At 39.3% G+C, this 26,510-nt stretch overlaps 1 protein-coding gene across 2 annotated transcripts in view; it reads left to right on the top strand.

Annotated features, from left to right (window-relative positions):
• nphp4 (nephronophthisis 4) overlaps positions 1 to 26,510 on the top strand; it is a 163,287-nt gene that overhangs the window by 117,058 nt on the left and 19,719 nt on the right. For both annotated transcript variants that reach the window (XM_040152451.1, XM_040152450.1), the window contains exons 16-20: positions 7,952 to 8,112; positions 9,119 to 9,302; positions 18,564 to 18,698; positions 21,238 to 21,437; positions 22,992 to 23,215. In XM_040152451.1, the coding sequence (XP_040008385.1) occupies positions 7,952 to 8,112; positions 9,119 to 9,302; positions 18,564 to 18,698; positions 21,238 to 21,437; positions 22,992 to 23,215 (904 nt within the window). The remainder of the gene's footprint in view (positions 1 to 7,951; positions 8,113 to 9,118; positions 9,303 to 18,563; positions 18,699 to 21,237; positions 21,438 to 22,991; positions 23,216 to 26,510) is intronic.

Genomic DNA, 26,510 nt, shown 5'->3' with positions numbered 1-26,510 from the left:
GCCACCATCATATGGTTTATGACCAGATACCTGCTGAAATAATGACATTTCCATAAGCCTCAGCTGTACTTAATGTTTAGTGCTAATTGGGAAATTTAACATGCTAAAATATGCTAAGCTAAGATCGTGAGCATGTGTGCTGAACACCACCATGTTAACATTGCCACTATGAGATGGTAGGACACTGGCATTAGCCAGAGCACCGCTGCGCAAATACATACAGAGTCATTAGCATGTCTATATACTCTTTGTTGAAAGAAAGACCACTCTGCGACACCACTCCATGATCCTGAGTGGACTCTGTGTTTTTGCAGTTTATTAAAACCAACAGAGTTGTTAGTCTACTCTTGTTAAACGATTTAGCTGTCAGTGTCACATTCATTTTACATCTCCCAGTTAGACTTTCATTCATATTGTGTCTATTATTTAAACTTATGATTCTAATAGTTCTGAAACAGGACTCCTGGCATTTGAACCAACTAGCTTGTAAAAAAACAGGACCTTGAATTTTTCTTTTTTTTTTTTAAACTTTTATCATAAAGTTATCAGCCATTTTAAAATTTAATTCATAACCGCTTTAATTTAATTCATAGCACCAGTTTAAAAAAATCACAACTGCAGTTATAGTACAGTGACAAATCAACTGTACAGTATTTTACAGACAAGGAATTCGTTTAATTTTCCTTTTCCAGTAAAACCTTTGTAGTTATCTTACATTCCTTAATTGGACAAATGATTTTGATGTAAAACACTGAACACTGGCTGCAGTTTAAGTGATCTATTCAGATATGAATGATTCAAGTATTGTACAAGATCAATGATCCACTGATTGCTCTCTCGTCATTCAGTGTGTGTGTGTGTGTGTCTGTGTGTGTGTGTGTGTGTGTGTGGGGTTGAGAGACATATACAGAGGTTGAGAGAGAATATGGAATATGACTTTGAGCTTCAAAGCTGTTTCAGTTATTCAGCGTTGTGATCCTGTGTCCTGCTTGGTGGAAGCTCCCCAGAAGCCCATTGAATTCCTAAACCCGTTATAGGCTGTGGGTGGACAACCCTTTTATGCCTCTTCATGCACTCATTAGGACTCAGAAAATTTGTTTCAGTCTAGTTATCAAGTCAGTTTTACAGCTACACTTGATCAGATTTAATGTCACAATGTGGCTGCAAAAGAGGAACATCCTAGGTCTGATCTGTTGTCAGATTAATCTTTGATACTGAGTCTTTTTTACTAGCAGGAAATCGTCTCTCTACACAGGGAGTGTAGCAGGATATATGAAAACTTCAGAGCAAAATCTAAAATGTTCTTTGTGCACTGACCTGTTAAGTGGGTTGAGCTGTAATTCAGAAATTTTCAATTTAGGGTCCCAAACATGCAAATTTGCCAGCTGCAGCTTTTATGGGGGGGAAGTGCAACTTCTTAATTTTTTCAAAGACAGTATGTTTCTCTCAGTTATTTTTATGATACATAGACCAGAAAACAGTCAGCTCCTTTTGTCCTTAAACCTGTCTTTAACATTGTGCCACTAAACACTCAAGAACTGAGAAAGAAATGAGACATGGTTTAGCATCCTGCTGCCTACCTCATGCACATTATCTCACGCACCAATTAAAGTGTTCTATCTTAACAACTGACTTTGCTTAGTTAATTGGTATAACATTTTTACAACTATGTGCAAGCAATTCAAATGTTTTAACTGTAGGTATAACAATTAAAAGAATACACCAGTGATCGAAGGAATTTATAATTTGCTTCCTTTGTAAAAATATGTATTTTGAGGGCGGCTGCCACAAGACAGAATTTTATTTTATAAAGCAGCAGTGGGACAAACTGGAAATTCTAAGTAGCTAATGGTAACAACAGATCAATATGTGAACTGTGTTATTCTTGGCAATTATTTGCCAGGGATGGAAATAATCCTGAAATTACCCTACACAGCCAGGGTCCACCCACACAGCTGTTTACATTGCCCGATTAGAAGTCTTCTCAGGACTGTGTGGGTGTGTACAGCCTGTAATTGACATATCTGTGACTTAACAGTTGGTTGTTTCATTTTTTAAGATGAATTCAGATTAAACGCAAAAGACAATTTTTAGTTTGTGCCACAATCAATGTACCAATTAAATAACGGTATACTATAACTAGCTAGCAATGTATGCACCAAACATGCATGTGTGTAGTGATTATGTGTTGGGTTTGTGTGTCTCAAAAATTACCAAGTACTCCAGTTCTTTGCAATATTTTTCTCTCTGCTCTGTACATTTTATAATTGGTGTCAGAAAGCCTCTCAAATTAAAGCAACTAAAATGATTTTACTTGCAAGGATGCAGGTTTGTAGAAATAAAGGACATGTTATCCTCCAGGTACTTTGTCAGCCTGGAACCAGATCCGATAAAAAGCCCAACCCTGTGGCTGTGTTTCTACGGAAAGTTAAAAACCTGTAGATCACTGAAATGTCCTTCATCAGCTCATTGATCTTCCTACAAGATCGAAAAACAAACTTGCCTGTTCAATATTTAAATTTTTTTTTTTTGCAAATCCGCAACACTCGAGCAATGCTTATTCATTTGAATGGTTTTTACACACTGAATTAAGAGGCAGATGTGATATGTGTATACTATATGTGTCTACAACTTCGCTTAACAACTCATTTCTGCATTCGCAAAAATGTTTTCCGAACAACAAGGCATCCTCCAAATTAAATGACAAAAATGCATTGTAACTACAAGCACTGCAAAACAACACATATGAGCATAATCTGATCAGACATCCATATTTACAGGACATTATCGTTTGCCTGTGCCCACCAATACTGTTACAATTCAGTTACAAAAGCAAAAGAAATATTCTGATCTGAAACCGCTGTGGTTAAGGTTTGGTTAGGTTTAGACACACACACAACGACTATGTTAAGTTAAGGTATTGATCGTGGTTTGGGTTAAAATAATGATTTGATGAAAATTGCAGGACCTTTGTGTTCATGGTTACACTAACAACTTGGGTAAGTTTAAGGAACGATCGTGGTCATTGTTAAAAGGAACTAATGCTGTATGTCAGTACGAAAACGGGAAGCAAACGTGGATCTCCTGTGGCAAAGTCTGACACTTTGACCTCATTTTCCTCTTGCTGACTGCTTCTATCTTGGGAGAACAGTCGCTCTTACAATACACTTTATGATATACAATATATCTTAAGCTGATAAGATATGCCTTGTCAATCAAAATATGTAGACTGCTTGCTTTAGAAAAAGAAAAATGGATATGTTTTTATCTAAAAATGTGTGTGGATGAGAACTTTTAGGTGTTCCTGTAGAAAACCGTCAGGGCAATATATCAAATCTGACAAAGTGCATCATAACCCTGATATTGTTGTGAGAAGCCCTAATATGTGTTTTTTCTTTTTAAACAATAGGGCAGTTTCCCGCAGATATATCGATAAATGTAGCCTTGATGTAGAGACTGATGCTCTGGTTTGCATCACTCTCTACATCCATCTGTACACTCTGTGCATCCTCAGTGTTTTCTTTGCCTGAAGGCTTTGCAGCATTGTTGAGTGTTGTTGATGTCCGGCAGGATTTTCTGCCTGCCTGGCCTGCTGTGTACACACCGAGGCAGGCCATCCTCCTCCCTCAGTCCTTGTCTCCAGACCTATCTGCACACGCAAACACACACACACACACACACACACACACACACACACACACACACACACACACACACACACACACACACACACACACACACACACAGACACACACACACACACAAACACAACCCTGTACAACCCTTGGGCCTGATCCGTCAGCTCTTCCTCGCTTGTGAGCACAAACACACACACAGCACATTCTCTCTCTCCTGCTCTCCCTCTGTGCTCTCTTTGCCACCCGTCCACTGCACACAAGCCCAGAGCATGCTGGGAGAATTAATGGTCCAAGTGGAGAGAGTTGGCGGGTAGTTGGGGAGACAGGAGGAAGAGGGGGAGGTGAAGGAGCCTGTGTGAGTTAGGTTAAAGTAAAAGGAGTTCTGAAGCAACACAGAAATATCAAAACTGCTTTGGTCTTTGTCTCCCTCACCATGTCTCTTATCTTTTCCTGAATGCTGTCTAAAAATTCTGTAATGGTCTTTCAGTGAAAATTTTTTATCGTTGTTACTGTTGTCTACATTATTTAAAATGGAGGTTCCCCTAGTCAGTATTTTTTGTTCTTTTTTTATTTTAATTTTATTTCTGATAGCTGATCAGGAAAAAAATTCCAGTGTGGGTGGATTTTACTCAGCAGTCTGTGAAACCTTCACTGTAACCTACCCCAACTGTAACCTACACTTAAGGAGCTACAACCCACCCTGAAGAATTTCATTTTTACCTTTCACTGCAGAGTTTTAGTGTCTCATGAACTAAATGCTGTTTCAGAGACTTTTCTAAGAAGAAAACAGAACATAACTATATTATATGATGTGATAAATTCAAACTAAAATTAAGTTTTGGTCATGTAAATTCATTCCTCACTTAGTTTACGTAACTAAAAATTTAAGCTCAAAGGTCAATTTACTAACTTTTCAGCGCGTTCAACTGCATCTCAAAAAAGCTGACAACGACAGCTGTCTGTGAACACCAGACCAAAACCAGTCACTGGTAAGGGGTAGTTCCATTCACTGATGATGACCATGAGATTCTCCAAAAAGCTAGTAAGGGACCTTTGAGCTTAGATTTTGTTAAATATGATAAAGTTGGATACATTTACAAGATGAAAAGTCCTTAAACTGCTCAGAAAAAATTAAAATTTGAACATCTATAAGTCCGTGACAAGTAGGCATCCTCTATCTATGGATGAAGATCATGTGATATGATTGAAAGCACGAGGTACTAAATGGACGTCATGAGGAAATCGTTATCTTAAATTCATGTAGTCATTTAGACTAATAGCAAATTCAGCAATCTATCTGTCACTTGAAACTATTAAAAGGTACATTTTTTTTCTTTTAAAAAAGAGCTGATAGGTGATTGGAAAGGATTGTAGTTTCATCCAGTGTAATTGATACTGGAGTCAGAGTCAATAAAATCCTGCTGAGGTCCAACCCCTAACTATAGGTATTGGCATTAGCCATCAGAAACCTTTCTACGTGAACCTTAAGAAACATCCATGGGTATCAATAGTGGCCTCTGAAAAGGGCTGTCTGTCTGCATGCATGCATCATGGGAATACAGAAAGAAATGCATGTGTGTGTTTGAAAAAAGAACAGAGTTTTCCTTGACTTCATGTGTGAAGTCAGAGGGGCTTGCTGGTATCTTTAACACAGCAGGGTTGTCACCAAAGGTCCTCATTACTCCACTTCTATGCAGCCCACTGCTTCTCTGCACGTTCAGCTTATGGGAACAAAGACAGCGTGAGGGCTTTGATACAGAGTTAGAGATGCTGTGAGGGAGAATTCTAGGAGTTGAGTTGGCACGCGAACCCACACTCACACCTTTAATACACACACGCGGTTACATTAACACGCTGCTGCGGGTTGGGTGTACCCACTCACCAGCTGAGTTGGATCACTGATGGGATCAGTTTCATTTGAACTGCCTCAAGATAGAGGATGAGTCAGATTTCACATAGCTACATTGCAGAGCTGTCATCAGAGAATCACAAAGCACATTCGTTTTACATTTTCAAATTGAATCTGGGCTTTTACTTTATGTTTAATCAAAATGAAATGGCTGGTTTTTGCGTCCCTGCATGTGACCTTGCAGGAGTGGACAAAAAATAATTGGGTAACACACTAAATATATAATGGGATTTTCAGTCGCCCCTTGTCCTCAGAACAAGTTCAATTGCCAAACTGTATGGTATTTTCTCTGAGAGGGAAAACCTTTTTCCTCTGGGTGATTAGGAGAGAAATTTACTCCTCTTAAAGGTCCAGAAGTGTTGATTGTGGATCTGTTGATTAAAGTCATGACTTTATCCCGCTGTTTGTGAAATCACTCTTGAAGTTCTTTGGCAGTGTGTTAGGAGCCATTATCATCTTGAATTATGAGAACCCTAGGGCACTCCTGATTCTGTAAAAATGGCCTCATACTCCCTGGTTATTGTACTCCCATGTAGTGCAATCATCAGACCAAATGACTCACTGTAGATGGCTGCAGTTCCAGTTTAGATCCTTCCACAAGGTTGACAGTTTGTTACAGATATTATGACTCTTCCTCCAAATTTAAGCCATCTGGATGAAAAGAATGACTAAAATAATGATTAGATCTGTGAATTTTTCTCGAGGTTGTGTATCTTTTTGTGTTTTGTTGTCAGTAGAGACATACATACAGTAGTTTAGTTTTTGAGGCTATACTTTTGTGGTGTTGAGTATCACCTTGCCATTTCATCAGTGCAGTTTATCAAACAAATGGGTGACAGATTAAATGGTGTTATTACTGCATCAACAGACAGATAAAAGAAAAATAATGGTCAAAATTGAGCCTGTCTTTTATTGCCAAGAATGGGTCAAGTATGTAAAAAGACACTTCCCATGTCTTCAAATTCCACACCCCTGGTCTTTAACACTGGCTTCCAAACCAGATAACCCATACATGCAACTCGGGCTGCAATGATTATTTTCATTATCATTTGATCTGTTCATTATTGTCTCAATCATTATTTGGTCTGTCAAATGTGACTAAAAAATAGAAAATGCATCTAACATTTTCTTAAACTGGCTTCAGATGCCTTGGTTCCAGTACCTAAATATATTCAGTTCACTATCACATAGGAAAAAGAAAAGCAGCAAATCTCTGCAACTTACAAGCTCAAACTATGGAATTTTTTAATTTAACCATGAAAAATTACTTAAATGATTAATCGATTATCAAAATAGTTGCCAATTAGTTTTTCTGTTCACTAATCGATTATCTGATTAATTGTTTCAGCTCTAGAGCCAAGTCTGAACTGGGAGGTTGTTGGCCTAACCAGTCCCAGTCAGTAGCGAGAGACATATCCATCCTGCTGACAGAATTATAAGTTGACAAAAAAGCTACAGCTGCTAGGAGCACTTAACAGCAGTACTTTTTGGGTTTTTTTTTTTTTTATGACAATCGAAGAAATATGCTGACATTAGAGTTATTATTTATGCAAGAAGACTTACATCCAACACAGCAATGCCTGTCTCATTTACACGTCACCATGTTTGTGACATTATTATGCTGCTATTTTTAGTGCATGTAGCTAGGTAGCTAGCTATGTAGGCAGCTGTGGAAACAGACATCAATTACCACAACACTACTTATTTTGATCCCTAATCCTTCTGAACATGTAGGCAGTAATTCAGAAGTCTTAAATTAGGCTGAATTATAGACTGTGGAGTTTTTTACCACTAGTAGCGCTATTTAGCCATGTTTTTAAGAACAACATTCGTTTCTATCGTATGCATGAACACAAGGAAGTGGGCGAAGCAATAGGCTTACACATTCCTGCCAACAGTCTAATGCTATATCTCTCACTGACAGTTGGTGGCAGTATCATGGCATGAAATACAGCAATATGCCAGCAAAGGCAGGGAAGACAAAAACAGCTAACTAGAAAACATGGATATAAAAAATACAGTTTTTGAATATTAAAAGGAAAAAAAATCTGCTTTGCTAAAGTTTAATCTGGAAAGTAATGTTTTCGACTTTTTTTTTGCCTCAAGGATATACACAGTGTGTTTTGTCAGGAAACAATGAATGTTTAATTACGTTCATTTACAAGAAAACTCATAAACATGGTAGCTTTAATTAATTTTGTAGCTTTATAGTGAGGCTTGTTTATGGTGGTATATACAGTGCAACCCATTAATATTTGGACAGTAACATTTTTTGTTGTCTTGAATCTGTACTCCAGATGTTCAAGGTGTTCACATCCATATTAGGTAAACAGTGTAGGATTCATGACTGCTTTTATATATAACCCCTATTTTTAAAAAGTCTGAAATCTCTCCACTTGTCCAGGTTCTCCAGGTCTGCAGGTGCAGTTCAGAGTAGATGATAGTTTCCTGAGGCCAGGAGAGAAGCGCTGGTTCTATCGCTACCTGGCCCTTCACACCATGCACATCGACATCTGGGACAGTGACTCATTGCTCCTCATAGGATCTACTGCCATCGAGCTCAAGGTAAAAGACTGAGGTTGACTTATGTTTCAAATTTATTGACGTGAAACTGATAAGTTGTGATTATTAGCTGTAATAATACAGTGTAAACTCTGATTCAGCCTCACCTGAGGTTTTCAAGAATTTCCAGAGTTAAGCATTTAAAAAAAAGAAAAAAAACATTCTGTTCACACATGCATTGTCAACTCATGACACACCTTTACTACAACGCAGTGTATCTGTCATGCATTCATGCCATGTTTGCAGACTGTTTTAACACATTTAGTATAGTGAACCTGCCGTTGCACAGAACACTGCTACTGATAGTAGAATGTCAAATACAAACACAACTGTATAAACCAGGTGTTCTCAAAAACAAAAAACAGAACTTTCATAAAATTGTAATAAATTGTTTCTTTCTGTGTAAACTAGGAGCAGATATGATTTTACTTTTTGAGATATGCAAACATGGTGGCTGTTTAAACAAAATAAGTGTTTTTGTTAACAGGAAAAGGGCATAGGAGTTTAAAATCTTTGCACTGGAGTGCGACTCAGTCTGTTTTGAGCAGCCCCAGTACTATTTAGTGTAGCTCTTTGAATACTCTATTCAGCAACTTTTCCTCCTATTTTAATCTTTAGAACACAAACCACTTTAAACAAACCACAGATGAAAGGCTTTTTAAGTGTTCTTTTCAGCTCTGCTATTTATTAATTGGACAGAAACTGTCATGCCAACCTTGATGTGGAATTGATTTGTTTTGCAACTTTGAGAAATTTGTAAAAGAACAAACAAAACAAAAAAAAAACTGAGTAATTTACAACTCGACAGCACTGTTTTGAACTTGACCTCCTCCATTTAGCAATAACACAAATTCTAAAAGTTCCTGAGCCATTAACCTGTGGCTTAATTTTCTTGCTAGTCTGTTTTTGTTTTGTCATTTCCCCCATTGTCTTGATCAGTACATTGTGTTTGCATGCTTCCTTGAGAGTAAAGTGTGTCCTTTTCTTACACCCTGTTTTGCATCCCCAGTATATGTTGCGTCAGGGTAAATCAGCAGTGCAGGCCCTTCATGAGGTGGAGGTACTGACCACCGATTACGTGGGAGAGGACACCTTGCTGACAAGTGCAGGTTTGGGCCGATGTTTAGCCTCCAGCCCCATGACAGTCCACACCATTGTCAGGGGCCGGCTGCACATACGCACAGGCAACATTGGTAAGTACAGCAAGAACTTTTTTGACAGTTAATAATTGAAGTAGAATGTCAACTCTAATAAATACTGTAATGGAATCAAAGGAAATACCAAGAGTTATCCTCTGGGGGCCATTAATATCTATAGCAGATTTCATGTGAGTCCTCAAAAATTTTTCTAGACAGATAAATCAATCAAACAACATCTTTAGGTGTGACAAAATCATGTCCTCCTACCAGGTTTTTCAACGCTTTCAAACCCATCTCATGGTCTTCACCAGCTAATTAAACTTGCTAAGGTGTCACGACATGTCATCATTGGATATTTTTCCACTGATATTGATCTCAAGGCCAAGAGTAAACTTCCATGATCAACATTTTTACACTCTTCTGCCAAAATGTCTTGATTGTTAATGTATATTCAGTACACACAGAGAGTTTTGATATTGTTTACTTTATTACAGTACTAGGGACCGTTGACTGAGCGCAAGATGATATATGGTTTATGCACTTGCGTAAGTATTGAATGAAGTATTTGGTAAGAATTCATCTGGTCAGACAGATAATGTAGTTGGTTTATTGTTGCCGATACCACATACTGTTATGGAGATACTGATCAATCAGATAAGTATATTATTGTCCCTATTAGGACACATAAAGAGGTTTTAGAGTGAATGCATGAGATGAGGGCTATTATGAACAGCTGGGTAGTTGTGTTCCCAAAACATAAAGGTAAATGTAAGGAAAGCAATGAAAACAAAAAGTTGTATTTGTTGTAGTTTTCAAAAGAAGATTCAGTTTCAGTATCACCCAAATCTCCTTCCTCTGAAATATTTACAAAAGTGTTTTATATTCAGGTCATATTCCTTTTGGAACCTCAGATTACAAAGTAATGTCATCTGTGTACTTTTATTGATGTGTAGAGTTGGGAAATGACAGTGAATCCCTAGTTCTGCGGCTGCTGTTGAAAGTTCCCATTTTCTGGAGGTATGCAGGCTTGCAAAGCAAACACAGAGCCAAAGTGAAATATCTTGATGTGATAGTTCCCCTCCGTCTAGCAACTGAGCACCTTTCCTCTTCCCTTCCACTCATCCAATTTGGGCCTGGTGTGCCCCTGCGGCATGATGGCAGCTGACGATATCTTCGTCGCCATTAATCAGCTGTTGAAACGATACTCCCTCTCATAAACAATGCATCATTCTCTGGGCCTTAGAAAGTCTCCACAGTGCCATTGTTGGGTCTTAATATGCCAGCACTTTCTCATTGCGCTTATCACTTGAAGCAGGTTGAGACCGCAGTGTGTTATTGGGGGTGCTTTGGATGAAAGGGGGAGGGTCGTGTCTGGCATGTAAATTCCAATCAAGGCTAAGATATCCATCAGGCGCCCTGGCCGACAGTGAGAATCAATTTGAGGGAGGACTCACAAGCACTTTTCTTTGTTTCTGTTTCCATCTGTCGCTTCTTTCTCACACTCACACTTCTCTCTTTGCTCTTCATCACTGTCTTCCTGTTTTCTCCCATTCATCCATTTACCGCTTACCTTTCTTTCACACTCTCTCTCTTCCACCCTCTATCTATCTTTTTGTTTTCTAATCTTACCTCCCCTATGTTCACTATGTTTTCTCTGTGTCTGTCATCAAGCCGTAATGAATCAGCGCTCATTTGGTGGGTGTTAGAGGATGTGACTATCACACATTAATGCTTACTGTGGGGTGGGGGTAGGGGAATGCTGTATGAAGACTTTGACAGAGATTTCAAGGGAAGGACACACACACACACAGGATATCAAATCACTCACACATGCCAAGGAGGCATGCAATCATGCATACACACAGACTTGTAGACAGGCAGGTGTAGCCGAGTGTAGACAGGCTGTGTGATGAGGCAGGACAGCAGAAATGAGAGGCAGATAGGTATCACCAATATTATAAGAGAACCCGATAATTTTCCATTTTGATTTAAAAGTTCAATAGAATGATTCCACAGCTTCTCTGTAGATTGGGAAAATTTTCTTACCACTAAATCCCACTGGATGGAATCAAAAATGGGCTGAAATCTGAAAGACAATGTGTATTTCTGTGTTGACATTGTGCAGATACAGCTCCTAGGTTTCATTTCAAGGGGTGAAGGAAGGCTGCTTCAAAATGGTCGATGATGCAGAGTGTGATAGAGAAGACAGAAAGAGGAGCTCAGGCTTTTTTCACTGAGGAAAAAATTTCTCTTTGTTCTGAGGATTTTGTTGATTTAGATTATTGTGCTCATTTATAACTAGTATTGCATTATTATATGATGATGTTTACTAGTTTAATGTGTACCACAAATTCTTGAATAGTGGCCTTTAATTAACTCAACCGCAGCCTTTCTTTGAAACAGGCTTATGTAATAGACAGGCCTTTTCATTCTAATTTCACCGGATTTGTAAGTATATCTTATCTGTTTTAGTAAAAACCCTCTCTGTTTTCTGAACTGCTCCTGTTTGAATTTGTTCTCGATGCTGCTCCCTATTAATGCAAATTCAAAACTCCCTCAATGTTTCCCTGTTGTTTTGATAAATTCAGCATATGGTACATTATTACGGCTTTAATAACAATCAATACCAAATCATATAACATTCAGTATTCTACTGCTCTGAGTTTCTCTTCCCTAACAAAAATACTGTTATCAGCCACTACATTTTTACAGTCTCTTTGATTTTAGAAGGCCTTCTGTTACACATAGGGCATAATCCCTCCCATTCCTGCTAGTCTTTTAATTTGACTTGACCTATGCAGAAAGTGTTGCGTTTCATTGACAGTAACTTAACAGCACTCAGAAAAAAACAGCAGAACAGAACTGATTGAAATTAGAAAAATTAAAACAGCATTTCTGTTGTAAAGTGAAACTCACAGCTGCAGAGTGGTTAGTACGATATGAATCTATTCTTGTGCCGATAGAATCAGTGCTTTAGAAAGGTCCAATATTTTGCATTTACAATGTGAGCCATGGTGTTACACAGTCACCCTAAAAAAAGGAGAGTATAAGATTCCAAAGATGTGTTAGATATATATAATCATATTAACTAACCATGCCATTATAATTCACAAGCAATACAGTCCTGAGTACATACTACACTCTGCCTTTTCTGATTTTATGTGTTTCATTCCTGCACACTATTAATAATTTCTTTACTTTGCCCTGTTGGGAATTCATCAGAATTAGGCTTTATTGGAAAAAAATGAGTGGCAGATTGTCATTTCCAAATGAAAAAGAGTGAAACAACAAATGATATCCTTTTTAATTAACGCAAGGTGGGATTGACATGTAATTAATTAAATGGCAATGATGTACAATGTCAGGCCTATTCAATCATTCTATAAAGCAGCTTTTATTAATAGTGTTGTAAAGGAAGAAAGGTAGTAGCTTAATCAGAATAATATAGAGTTCTGAAATCATGGCTGGAACATTAGGGGGTTTGGTTTTGCTAAAGGATGAGGTCTTGCGGAGTCAAAACAGCGCTCCCACACAGAGAACTGGAGCAGATGACGACTGCCAGAGGAAAGCTATGATGCTTTATTGATTTCATCTGCTAAATCCATATGAACTCTGAGGTGAAAAGTAAGATGGAGGTGGGAAAAGAAATACATTAAGGAGAGATGTTTAATGTTGTTCCCAAAGATAGAAAACAGAAAACAACCTGATGATGGGATCTGATCTCTTTGTCCAATTCTTTTATCTTCTGTTAAGTTTCTTTTTATTGACATTTATTAGCACAATTGCCTTAAAATTTGATACAGATATTCATGGTCCCTGGAGGTGATTTTGGTGACAACCCTTACCTATTCACCTAGTGCCACCATTAGGTCCAACATTAGAATTAGGAGATTTTAATGTTCAGTTGGTCACATGTGTTCAGGCAGGTCATGAAGCCTATGTTCGATACATTATACACATTAAGAAATATAGCCATTCATGTGACACTGATTCATAAATTGATTAAAGGTATCATCAGCGATTCTAATCCCATACACTTTTTGTCAGATTCAGCAAATATCTCCTCACAGTCCTCTAGCTTTCCATTCTCTTTGTGCACTGAAAAAAATCTGGTTTTCCTACACAGCCCTGATAGCTACTCCCAAATGCTCAGTTAGCAACTATGTACCTGTGTCATGTTTGTGTGTCCGGTAATGTTAAATCACTTGCCCACAGACATTCAGCTTACTTTGTAGTTTGCCAAAATATGTTGTTGGTGTGATGTTAGCTATAGTAACATGAGAACTGCAGATCGCTGTCTGGCGTTCTGACTCTGGGAAATTGTTTCGTCCTCTCTGCATGTTAGCTTTGCAGCTGCAAATGCAGCGTAGTTCGCTAACCCACAACTTACTTAATGTTAGTTAAAATACTTGCTGCCTCGTTGTTTGCTCTATATCATGGTATTCGTCTGTACAATGTGCAAATGGTTTTATAGCCACGATGACCTAAAAACAGAAGTTTCCTGGCACATTGGGATTGATGCATAACTCAAGATGCTATGCTATGTTACCTTCCTTTTTATCTTAGCTACAAACCTACGGTCTTCTCTTCTGTCACTGTAGTTTTGTAACAACAAACAACTAACTAATGCTAGTTTTTTCGCAGTTGTGTTTTGGAATGCTTTGTTGGCGTGCATGTCATTTGTTTGATGATGTTTTATATTATAAGGTTTCCTTTGCTTCAGCTATAAGAAAGAGCATCCACTTCCACGCGATATAAGACACTCTGGATTCTGCCATTGTTTTGTTGCCTTGAATATGCATGTCCATTAATATGGGGGGCGGAGCTCCTGAAGGAGCACTGAAGGAAGGGGTTTTTGTTTTGCTGTTGAGTACAAAAATCAACAGTCTTTCTCCAGAATTGCTTACTCCACCTTTAAATCTTAAAGCTGCATTAATAGATTTTTGTGGCCAATGGGGCAGCAGAACACTTGAAAACAAAATGTCTTACATACTGTTATTTTATCAAATTATTTAAGCCAGTGGGTTAGAAAACAGTTGCCCATTCACACATCCATTGATTTGGAATCTGGCCTCTGACAACCTGTTTGTATTCATTTTCCTTTTAGCTCAGTTTTGGTCTTGACCAAATTCGGAGCTGCTAGGTCCTCCACTATCTTCACCAGCTAGACACTATATTTGTCCGTCTGCTGTTTGATGCTGGGCTAGTAGCCTGCATTGGGTCTAGCATACCTTTGTCACTGAAAACAGTTGCCTGCAATGGCTGGAAACAAGATTGATGAATACAGAGGTTGTGGGTCAGAAAACCAAAACAACAAACAAAAACAGGCTATAAAGCTTCATAGAGCTGAGGGGAACTGCAGAGTTGGATGATAATTCTCTGTGGGTTCATCACTACTAGTGACCCCCTTCGCATTACACATGGTCATTTGATCAGTTGTTAGTACAGAAATATTGATTAGAGCAGCTTTAATGCAAAAAACTGGTACTTATTTTGGCTGATAATAACTTTAAATTACTTACATACCATTGGCTGGACCAAGATTAGTATCTGATCCAAGGCTATGATAGTTTATGTAGTAGCTTTTGATGGTCCAAGTCTGACTTACACCCATAGCACTTGAGTTTAGCTTCATAAAAAGGTAATAATAACTACACTACCAAAAATTAAGACAGTTAGCGCTCGTAATTTCCAATTTGGAAACGTTCGTAATATTTGCCTGCAGTAAAAAGGCTCATATGTGACAGAAGGGAAAGCCGATTGATATAAAATCATTCTGCTGACTGTGTTGTGTCTCTATCCTTTCTCTCTAACTCTCACTTTCTCTTTTCTCTAACTCTCCCTTTTCCTCTGTCCACACACATGCGCACACTCTCTCAGAAACACACGCACACAAACAGAAAGCATGTATCTGCTTCAGCACTGTAGAGAAGACAGATTAGAACATTCTCCAGACCTCACACTGCTCCTCATCTGCAGCAGCCTGATAAGCCCTTGAGAGACTGACTGTTGAAGCAAGAGAGTATAGGGAATCCTGCCTAAATCTGCCACAGGTGGAACAAAATATCAGTGAAATTTACCTTACAATTAGTTTAGCTAGGTTACTTCCCTAAGGGGGCACATATATTATGTCTCACTCATTAAAAGCTCTTGCTCTCGGCGCATTAAGGGCCAACTTTATCAATCTTGCCTTTAGCCCCGAGGTGAGAGAGAATCTGTTTATTCTGAAACGTCAGTGGCCTGGAACGGGGAGGCAGAAGAATTCGAATATTGCAGAGTACGGTGAAATCCCCTTGGTGCTTGCTCCCATTTGTCCTGGGGGCCAGTAAATCAGTGGTTTGTTGTGGCCTTAACCTCAAGAACTGCCAGCAGAGCAAAGAGGGCGGGCAGGTGGGTAGTGCTGAGTAGGGTTATTGTCATGCGACAGTGAGAGGTAGTCAATAAATTTGATAGAGTTCAGGCTCTGGCACTTTGTTCACAATTACTCTCCTCCGCATAGACAACACAGAGCAGCAAATGAAGCTCTGGGCTTTGTCTCTGCAACACAAACCTGGAGCATTAGCTTCCATTTCAGTGATGAGGATCATCATCTCTGTCTTAACAATATGCCAGTGTGATTCAGCAGTTAGGGCAGATAATGTGACCAAGAGCAAGACATCCACATCATCCTGGATTAGCACTAAAGTAGGTATTATCTGATTAGCCTAATGATGGTTCCAGTGATAGGCAATTAATTAAAAAATGATTGAATGATTAAATTAGAGGGTCATAATTGGGTTCATCATCAATCCATATCCTTTATTGTGGGCAAGTAGCAACGGGTGTTCATCTCATTGCGTCGACACAGGCTTATTGTATAATTATATCGATCATCAAAGCATTTCTCAACACAAAAGAAATCAGACTGAAAGGCCCATAATGAGGCACTGGGAGTGAGATCTCTATGGCTTTGTTATTGATTGGAGATGTTTATGTGACAGCAGAAGTAATATGTTCTCAGTAATATTTGGGAAATATAACTCAAACAAATACATTCAGCTGAGTTGTGTGGCCAGGGAAGGGTGATGGATGATGAGGGGAATGCATTGGGATGGCAGACACCTCACCCATTAATCTGCAGAACTGCGCTGTCTGTGTCTGTTTGCATGGCAGCACCAGCTCCCCATTACTCATTTAGCTGACGCCCATTATCAGTTTGTTGATGAAAGAGTTTGCCTCTAAAAGATTTGGAGGGTACTTTTGGCCCCCCTTCTAAAACTCCTAAAGCTCACTGAGGTGTCAGTAAAGCGAGTTAATTGCTGCACTCACCATATTTCATATGAAAGCATCCTGAATCAGGTATCCCAGAGCCTCTCAGTAAATGCTTAAACTTCTTACGCTACAATTAAACACCTGAGTTGGGTATGTTGTGACATTGTAAAGGCTGGAAAGTGATGGGAGTAATGGGAGCATTGTGTTAAAGTGCATTGAAATTTTAAGAGCTGTAAACTTTAGTTTTAATGACTTCTTCATTTAGTAAATTGTATCTAAAAGATTTCAAGTGGTGGCCTGAGATTAGCTATAAATTGCACAAAAACCTTGTGGTATTTTGACCTGTGGTATTTGAATATGCTCTCGTGAAGATGGTATATGAGCTGCAGGCTGGTGTTATGGCTGTGACTCTGTGAGCAACTATCTGTCGCACTTTCATTACAAGGTTTTTTGTGTGTAAAGCACTGTTCAAAATTGTAAGAAAGCCTTTGCCACATGATGAATTAATGTTAGAAGAAAACCTAACACGCCCTGTTGACCATCATTCACCTCCTTAGTACAAGTACACCCTGGAGTGCTTACTTATTCACTTGCCTTTAAAAAGACAGAAAACTGATTATTTTGCCATTTAGGAACAGATACGGGGAAAAAAATAAGGTTGAAAGCTGAAGGTAGGTCTGGTTGTAAAGAGGCAGTTTTTACAGCGTAACTCCAAACTATCAGCTGTGCCATTCAATTGACGACACAAAGCTTTTCTAATGACTAAGGACTAATACTGTGAGGACAATTAAGAAAATTACTTAAAAAATATTCCTTAAAAGTAGGATCTGTAATGATGTGGTCATCCCCCACCACTAGAAGTAAGGGTAGCTGGTTGCAAGTGATATTTAAGAGCTTTATGTTGAAATGTCTCATGGTCACAATCTGCCTCTCTGTGTGACTTTATGACTGGACTCTGTGTTATTTCCTGTTTTATTTTGAATTCACTCTCTTTGTGTGTCTGTTTGTTTATTTTACTTCCTGCCCTTTTGTGTTTCCCGCCTTTCTGATTACCTGCCATTTTTCATCCCACCACCAGATGTCCCCAGATTTTTTTCCTGTTCCAGTTACTCACCTAGCTTCCCTTCCCACTTACACACCTGTTCCCAGTTACCTTATTATCCCAGTCACTATTTAAACCTACCGCTGTCTCTTGCTCTTTATCAGTTTTCCTGCGTATTATCCCTCATGTTCCTTGAGTATTGAATCCTGTTGTTTGTTCCTGCTGGTTTGCCTGTCAACTCACTTACCTTTTTCATCCATCTGTCTACCTGTAAGCCTAATTTTGTGTATTAAACACCTCCACCGCATCAGCCTGTCTTGTGTGTCTGTGTTTGGGTCCTTTCCCCTGAGTTCCTGGCTTCATTGTGACACTAACTGCATCTCTGACACCCATCGCTCTGCCAACCCAGACGGAGGCCAGCACAAACCATCCATCAGCATGATACTCATCATGTTGCCAGCTTTGTGTGTCCAGACCTCTTTGGGAATTTCAAATCACTAATTAAATGCTGTAGGCTTGTCTCCATGTATTGATCCTGCTTGAGTGTTCTTAGCCAGGGTTTTAGGGCTGGACTGTGTTGACTTTGGCACTGAGTCCGGTGAAAATGTATAGTGTTACATGTGACTTCAAAGACAACTTTGGCTTAAAACTGATTTTTATTTTTATTTTTTCCCATTTTATTATCGATTCTTATGTTCCCTAACAGCTGGTACAAATACAAACCAGCAAAAATGCACAAACAAAACAGCAAATATAAAACAATTGCCACCATAAAACCCATTCCCAGCAGGTGACACAAGTCTTAAAGTTGCAGCAGCTATTACTTTTCTGGCCTGTAGGTGGTGCAGGTTGGCATGTACAGAACTGGTCTGACAATGACCAAACAGCTAAATCTTAATCTGCACCTTATTAAACGTGAGTTTGAGTTTATGAATGACTTAATAGCAAGTTATATGAGGTACTTTGCATGTAAATATAATCAGATGCAAAATATCAAACTAAAAACTATATCTCTCCTACAGGGTGCCCAGTAGATTCCAGCAGCAGGAGGGCAGCAGATGTGATGCCGTCTCATCCTCATATCATCACACCTCGCAAAGTCACCAGTGGCTTCAGAGGAGGAAGCCTGTCTTCCAGAAATATCCTCCAACTCAATGGCAAGCATTTCAATCAACAGTGCTTTCAATCCTGTCTGTTTTTGGTCTAACATATCCGTTGACTTCACTTTCATTATCAGTGCAGTTCAGGCTTTTCACCACTTACCTTTCACTGTATGTCTATGCACATGTGTATGTCTATATTCTATGCCATGGAGTAATTAGTGTCTTTCATTTGGGCAGTGACCATCCTCCTTCCTTGATCAATTTAACCAGATCCATTTCACATTCTGTCTGTTGGCTGCACCACTGAACCACTCAATTTTCAGTGTAATTGAGCTTGCAGAAGCATCTCTGGTGGCAAGCAACAGTCCTGTTGGTATTTTGTGTGTGTGCGCGTGTACAGTCCAAGCAGAGGCACACACTGGGGAAACCAATTTTTTCCTCAATTAGACAAGCTGTGGCCGGTCAACTGGTTTGTAGGCCTAAATTTGTCCTAAAATGTAGACAATGACTGAAACACCCACACACCACACACACACACACACACACACACATTCCCTAGCCCCTTAACCATCACAACTAAATGTCTTAATTAAACCGTATTCTAGCCTGAACCCTCAAACAGTTCTCTGAAGGTGAGTCACAAAGTGAGGACTGGCCAAAATGTCCTCACTTTCCCAAAATGTGTTCATTCCGTATGGTCTATAACTCAAACTAGACCTCACAAAGATAGAAGTACAAGTACACACACACACACACACACACATAGTATGAGGTATTAGATAAGAAAGAGTGGTTGAAAGCAAGCAGCTAATTGCTTATGATGATGTAAATTAGGTCTGACGGGTCTAGAATTACATCACACTCTGAGGCGAGCATATAGAAATGCTGTGTAATTATATTTCACACACATTTGTTCATAGCACACTATATACTGAAACAATGATAAACACCAGTGTCAACATATACTGTATAAAACATACTTTCAAATTAATTCATGCGTAGGTTTACTCCAAATGTATTCCCCAAACGGTTGCAACAAGTTATTCACAGTTCTTGCTACTGTGCATACACGGTCTTTTCACTGTTTGCCTTTTTTCTTACCTATTCCACCATCCTCCCCACCACCACCTGTCCACTAGTGTCGTCTCTCTTACACACTGAACTCTTCCCTCTCTGCTCTCCACCTCTCCGTGCCAGTTAAACATATAAGGTGCCTAAATACTCCACTGGAGTCCAGTTGCAACATTAAGCAATGCTTAACAGATCAGCTGCACTGTGTCGTGTGTGTGTGTGTGTGTGTGTGTGTGTGTGTGTGTGTGTGTGTGTGTGTGTGTGTGTGTGTGTGTGTGTGTGTGTGTGTGTGTGTGTGTGTGTGTGTGTGTGTGTGTGTGTGTGTGTGTGTGTGTGCGCGCACACAGTCACACTCCTTTCTGTTCCTTTCTTACCCATCCCACCATAGTGTCCAGCCTTGTAGCTGGACACTATCTGGTTAGGTGACTGGCAGTCAACCCAGTACCTCTTTGATAAGGACACTTGGGAAAATTGTCCAGGGATTAAGAGTAGTACTGGGAGAGAGAGGGACAGAGAGAGAGAAGTGAATATGCAAAATTTAGAATTTTACTCCTGCAGGTAGGTCATCAATCAAAATAATGAAAAATACCTGCTTGCTGAACACAAGCAGGTACATGACAACTTTTGTCTCATCCAAAAATAACCCTTAGTTCTTGGTATTTGACAGTTTTTAATACAATATCACAGACAGATTTTGGTTAATTCTAAAAAAGTGTTGAGGTTCCATACCGAGCCATAGATATGAGTAAATTCAGGTTGGTTAAAGATTCATAACGTCTGTAATTCGATAAATTTGGTTCAAGCCCCATGTCTCTTTTTCTCTCTTATCTTATCTTATCATATCTTTTTTCTCTATCTTCCCATCTCTTTCATCCTAAATTCAATGACATACCACTCACTTTTTTTCTCTACACTGTGCACTGGTCATTTCTGTCAATGATTTGTGGCTGTGCAGCTTTATCTTTCCGCATGCTGCAACACATACTCCATCACATGGCTACAAACTGAGACTAGGAAGAGTAAAACTGTTTTTAAATATCAACAGTGTGATTTGGTGAGCTCTAAGTTTGAAGTTTGTTAATGTCTGATTGTTGTTCTAAGTACAGGATTAGGCAAATTCTCTTGTCAAAGCTTTTAAAGAGTATGGGTAATTTGCATGATCCAGTCCAAATGAGGTTGGATTATTTGGTGACTAGTAGATGAATCGGATATTTTAATTAGGTATCTTAGTGCTTGCAGAAGATAGACATGGAGGTGAAAGATAAATTGGGAGGAGAGAGTGAGTTTGCTTTCCCAGCGGTAGGGCTTTGGCCCAGTTGTAGTGGTGACAGTTTTTTGAACTCACCGTTGTCTATATACAAGCTGTTGTTTCTTGTGCTCCAACAATACTGTAATCCATCAGCGCCTCTCTCCCTTGGACATTTGGAGGGTTTTTAGAACATATGGTCAAAATGGCATAGAGATTAGATTCCACTCTGTTCAGTAAATGTATTCATGATTGAGGCCTGTTTCTCCTTCGCAGCGAGGAACACTTCACAAGCACACAGACTGGAGATGGATGGGGATCGCGGACTGTTGTTCAGACACAGGATCAGACCTGACAGCATCATGCCTGGAGAGCACAACCTAAACGAACCCGACGGTGGGCGTCGCAAGTTCAGCTGCATGGCCACTGTGCATCAGCGGGAGGGCAAGGAAAGTGTTAAAGCGGCTAAGGTCATGGTGAGGTCAATCTTTTCACTTGAGCCTATGGGGAGCCAAAAATAGCTCTTTATCTCTTTGTCTCTTTGTGTCTTCTTCACTTAAATCTCAGACAGACAACAGAGGAAGAGCAGCAGCTTTCATTCTTGTCATGAGGGAGACTTCATAGAGGCCTGGAGTGTCTCCCAGACTGTCTGCGGGTGTTACAATTCACAAGGCGATGTGCCCTTCAACCCTCTGTGTTTTAGTGGCTGTATAAGAAGGTGTTAATTGTTCTTCTACCTGAGGGCACATCTTGTACTTTCACCCATGGGTGCACATGCTAAATATGATTTTGGCTGTGGTGCATGTCTGTCTGAGACATTTTACACATTAAATTTCCTCTGCTAAGACTTGCTTCACACACCCCTAACAGCCAATACTATGTGGAATATAACTCCTGTCCCGTTTGCACAGGGAAAACATTTGTAGAGTTACTTTGCAATTCAATTTGCATTTGACTTTTCTGGGCTGATAGCCATGACTTAATTTGGAGCAGGTTTATCCCCGGCATAATTCCAGTGGACTAGACCAGTGGAAAACCTCAATATTTTATTTTCCCACACACTTTGCTCTACCATCCTGATTTTGAAACTCAATTTGAGGTGTTTAATTTATTTTTACAATGAGTGTACTTACTGGCCAGAATCACTGGCATCATGCAGTAATTGTACTCTATAAAACTGAAAGGATATGAGTCCAACAGATGATACCGCACCATGTTAATGGATTCAAAAGTAGTTGGATTACATAGTTAAATTATGATGGAATGTTTGTCACTGACTTTAAGACTGTGTTAAAATAAGCACAAACCCTCCTTTTCTATTCCAACATCTGCCTTGGAAATTGGTTGCACAAACTTAATGTGAGCATTTGAGAAAACATTGTATATAATATTGAATCCTTTCCCAAATACCTGTTGTCGGTGTTCCACGGTTGATGGAAATTTTCGATGTGAAAAAATATAATTGTCTAAAAGGTTTTGAAAAGGTCATTTCGTGTTCACAATACTTGACTGTGAAGGAAAGTGTGTAACATTAAGCTTGCATGCTAGCAAAGCATTCATTCCAGCTACACCATCTTCCAACTATAACATGTCATCAGACTGCAGCCATGGGTGTATTTGTAATGAAGAAAGTGTTATTATATGACTTAAATAGTCTCTGAAATGTCATGGAGAAAATTATGGTTTATTGCAACCTAGGTTTTATTTCTTTAGTTTTGGCCATTGTTTCTATCAGTTATGATAACATTGTACCCGCCAAAGAAATTGCTGAGATCTGGGAACACGGCAACATCGCTACAAAGAAGTCAGAGGGTTTAATTAGCCAACAGTTTAACCAGATTATCTAAACCACTTTACTTGGAGGAAACAATGAGAGTGAGTGAGCACAGGTAAAACTTTTATTAACTCTGACTGCACGACAAAATTGTGGGTAATAATTTTACGCATTTTACAAAATTATATGATATTGTGTTGACTGGTGTTACACTGAAAGATCGTTTTCAGCCTTTCTCATTGTTCCTGGGTGTTAGGATCAGACCAAGGAATCTGAGCTGGCCAGAGAACCTTTTCATATCAAACCCAGAGAAGAGCGAAGCAAGGCAGAGGGCATTGCAAACATGCTGAGCCAGGCCATCACCACCCAGCACCTCCTCTACGCCAGCCTGGGCTCCGCTGAGTACATGGAGTTTGTCCTTAAAAATCCCTTTAATGTACCTCAGACCATCACCATCCTCAGTGATGACCCTGAGCTCAGGTAAGACTCTGCAAACAGTGAGTTGACAGTGAGGTTGTGTCAGGCTGGCACCCCGTCCTTAACTGTTTGTTTAGTGTGATTATATTTTCCACTGGCAAAGAGGAAATCCGAGGAAACTAATGTGTGTTAGCCATCTGTTTCATCTTTAGAACTGTGTGGAGTTTACAAGTTTATAGGTTTGTCCCCAGCCTAACACAACAACTGTGCATGTGTGTATCTACGGTATGTGTTTACCATCGTCAGACCGTAACAAGCCATGCCCCAATGTGAAACTGTGTTTACACGTTCTGAATGTGTTTCCAAAGGTGGTGATGTAGCTCTGGAGATAGTTCTTAGAACCTATTTCCATCGTGCTTTAGGAAATGATGCCGCATCCCCACACTTGCCCCTCCCCATTTTGAGACAATTGGACATGTGATGGTTTAGCTCTTCCATCCCTGTTCCTCAAAAATTTTTCACCATCAGTCTTGGCATCAATGGATGCCTATAACACCTTGTGAATACAAAAGACTTAACAGTAGAGGGCTGTAAAACAACATTATACTGGATTTGACCCATCATTAACACAAGTGGAAGAAGAAAAGAGATGGCCCTCCTCAGTCTTGTCATCAGTCCTTATGCATGGTTTCTAGTCCGTTGTTGGTACTGTGTATAACAAGTCACGAGTGGTATGTCATCCTAAGTACATTTACTACTAACCATCTCACAGCTCAAAAGGAAGTTCCATGAAACTTAAGCTTATTCATAATGCATATTTATTCCTTCATACTACTCTAAGAAGGTTATCACATTCATTGCATTTGAAGTAAACCACCATTGATTTTATTTATGCCAGTATTTTTCATGTCAAAATGTCTCTTGTGAAAAAGGTGTATAAACATCAAAGGTGCTCAGACCATGGACAATGAAATAGTTATATAGCGTATATATATTTATATATATATATGTATGCATGTATGTATGTATGTATGTACCGGCCCTCCTCTTCTCTTTCTTTCTCAACTGTGCAACTACAAATAGGAAAAAGGAAGGAAAAAGATGACGCTGTCTGCTATGTGGATGAATATATTGTGCTATAGATATGGCTATAGTAGCTGTGCTCTGATTGTTCAGGATTTGAACCCGTGGTGCTTCTATCAGATATGAAAGATGTATTACCAAAAGTCCACAGGAGTTCAGGAATACAGTAGCTGCGATACAACGCTCAGCTGGCATCGATGCACTGCACACATAAAACCCCTGCATGTAGTTAGTGTTACACCTATTACGGTCGCAACAGTTACTCACCCGGTTAAGTGTCATCCCTTCTCTCTCCCTTCTATCCCGTTTCTCTCCACTGACTATAAAAAAAAAAGGTAATAATGCCATTAAAAAAAAAAAAAAAAGTACAAGAGCTTTTACAGATCTACGCGTCACAGCCAGAATCACAACAATCAAATCAGAGCACAGTCATGGCTAGAGCCGCAGCTGCAGCTACAGCAACAGCCAAGGCTGTGTCATCCCATGGCTGTGGTTGTAATCACATCGGCTCTCAGTCCACCTCAGCAGTAGCCGGTGAGAGAGTTAGGTTAACCAGCTCCACTATCTAGCTGCAATGGTACAGACTTGCACCTCGGCCATCCACAGCTGAGGGTACGCCAACTTGTTATGTGGTCACAACCAGTGGTGGTTTACTACATAATACATAATACTATATCATAATACATCTTAGCCTGTCTCTGTGGATCAAAGGGAATGCTAAAAGTATTGCGAAGAAGTGCAAAACAATTTCAGCAAAAAAATTTCCACCCTGACCTTTCGGGGGCTCCATATAGTTGCACTGATGGATTTTATTCAATTAACAATTTCCTACAAAAAAAAACAGGCGGAAACCAGGGAGCATCTCAGCTACACTATATATCCTAATTGAAATCCTAGGTCTGTCCTCGGCGTTTACAAACACTGTTGATTTAAACAAACCTTTAAAAGCATCAGGAAACATTCCAGACATAAATTTAGTTAGTTATCTTGTGTTAATGTAGTATATGTTTTAAAAGATCTGTCAATCAGGTTCAGAGTCATGGAAGTTTGCACATTTGTGTTCAGATTTCTGACAACAGAAGTACCTTTTTCATTGGATCTGGATCATGGATTGTGTCTTTAACATGTTACTCCTATTGGCAAATAGGTAAAAAAACTTCTAAATGAACCTAAACAGTAAACAATATCAGAACGTAAGCAGGTTCTGAAAGGTTCCAGGTGGAGAAATTTGCAGGACAGACAGGTGAATCTGAAGTTAACAATGGAGCACGTCTCATATAGGGATGCAAGACAAACTGCTTTATGAATATGATTAATAAATCCCAGCATACCAAAAGAGACCAGCAACACCTACATTAGAAAGTCAGAATGAAGTGATTTCATGAAGATGTTTGCTTTTGTGACTATTTTTTTTTAATCCAGGGTTGTTGGAGTCTGATAAACAGCTTGCTCACTTTTTTGATATGATGCACGTGTGTGTAGGTGTGTACAAATGTATGTGTTTGCATGTGTACTTTTATGGTTTAAATTGGTTTTATTTGCTGTTTTGACACGTTTGTATGTGGTGGGTGCATTATTAAGTTTTTGAATTTTCCATTTTGAGACAACCTGTTTTGTATGTGTATGCTTTGCATTCAATTTTGTTCACAGTTTCGAGACGTGTGTGTATTTTTATTTATGAATGCACAAGATAAATTATTAGTTTTTCAGTACAAATAGCAGCCACATTTCCAAACACATTCTGCGTGGCTGCATGAATAAGTAAGATAAATTCTGAATTTTTCAGTACTGCTAGCAACTACCTTGCACAATTTCATAACATTTCACTCAGTTTTTCCACCCACATACTGTACACATACAAAAAAGAATCTAGCTCCTTCAGAAGCACAAACAGTTGTCCTTGACACAGATGCAGACATAATGCTGGTGAGATGCTAAATGCCCCCTTTAATCCACACATAGCATCCATTATGGCGGATGTTTCCTGGATCACCCGTTCTTGGTATCCACGCCATGTTTGTTTGTGTTTGTTGTTAATCCCCCTGCACTAAGTCTTTTGTTATGGATTCTGCTCATGCCTGAGCTTTGGATTAACATATATCACGTTGATCAACAAAGGCTGGAGTGCGCTGTGGATGAATCATTATGGCATTAGCCCAGCCACCGGGCCTACCAGGTCTAATTGAGAGTCATCAATCCCCGGATCTGTCCTCTTGCCGGCTTAGTGCCCCGTTAGTTTATTTATTTATTTCCTGATGTGCCAGCATGACACTTT

The sequence above is a fragment of the Xiphias gladius genome, chromosome 18, assembly GCF_016859285.1.
Source record: "Xiphias gladius isolate SHS-SW01 ecotype Sanya breed wild chromosome 18, ASM1685928v1, whole genome shotgun sequence".
Lineage (NCBI taxonomy): Eukaryota > Metazoa > Chordata > Actinopteri > Istiophoriformes > Xiphiidae > Xiphias > Xiphias gladius.
Note: the sequence above shows the minus strand (reverse complement) of the source record. Positions and strands in the feature narration are given on the sequence as shown.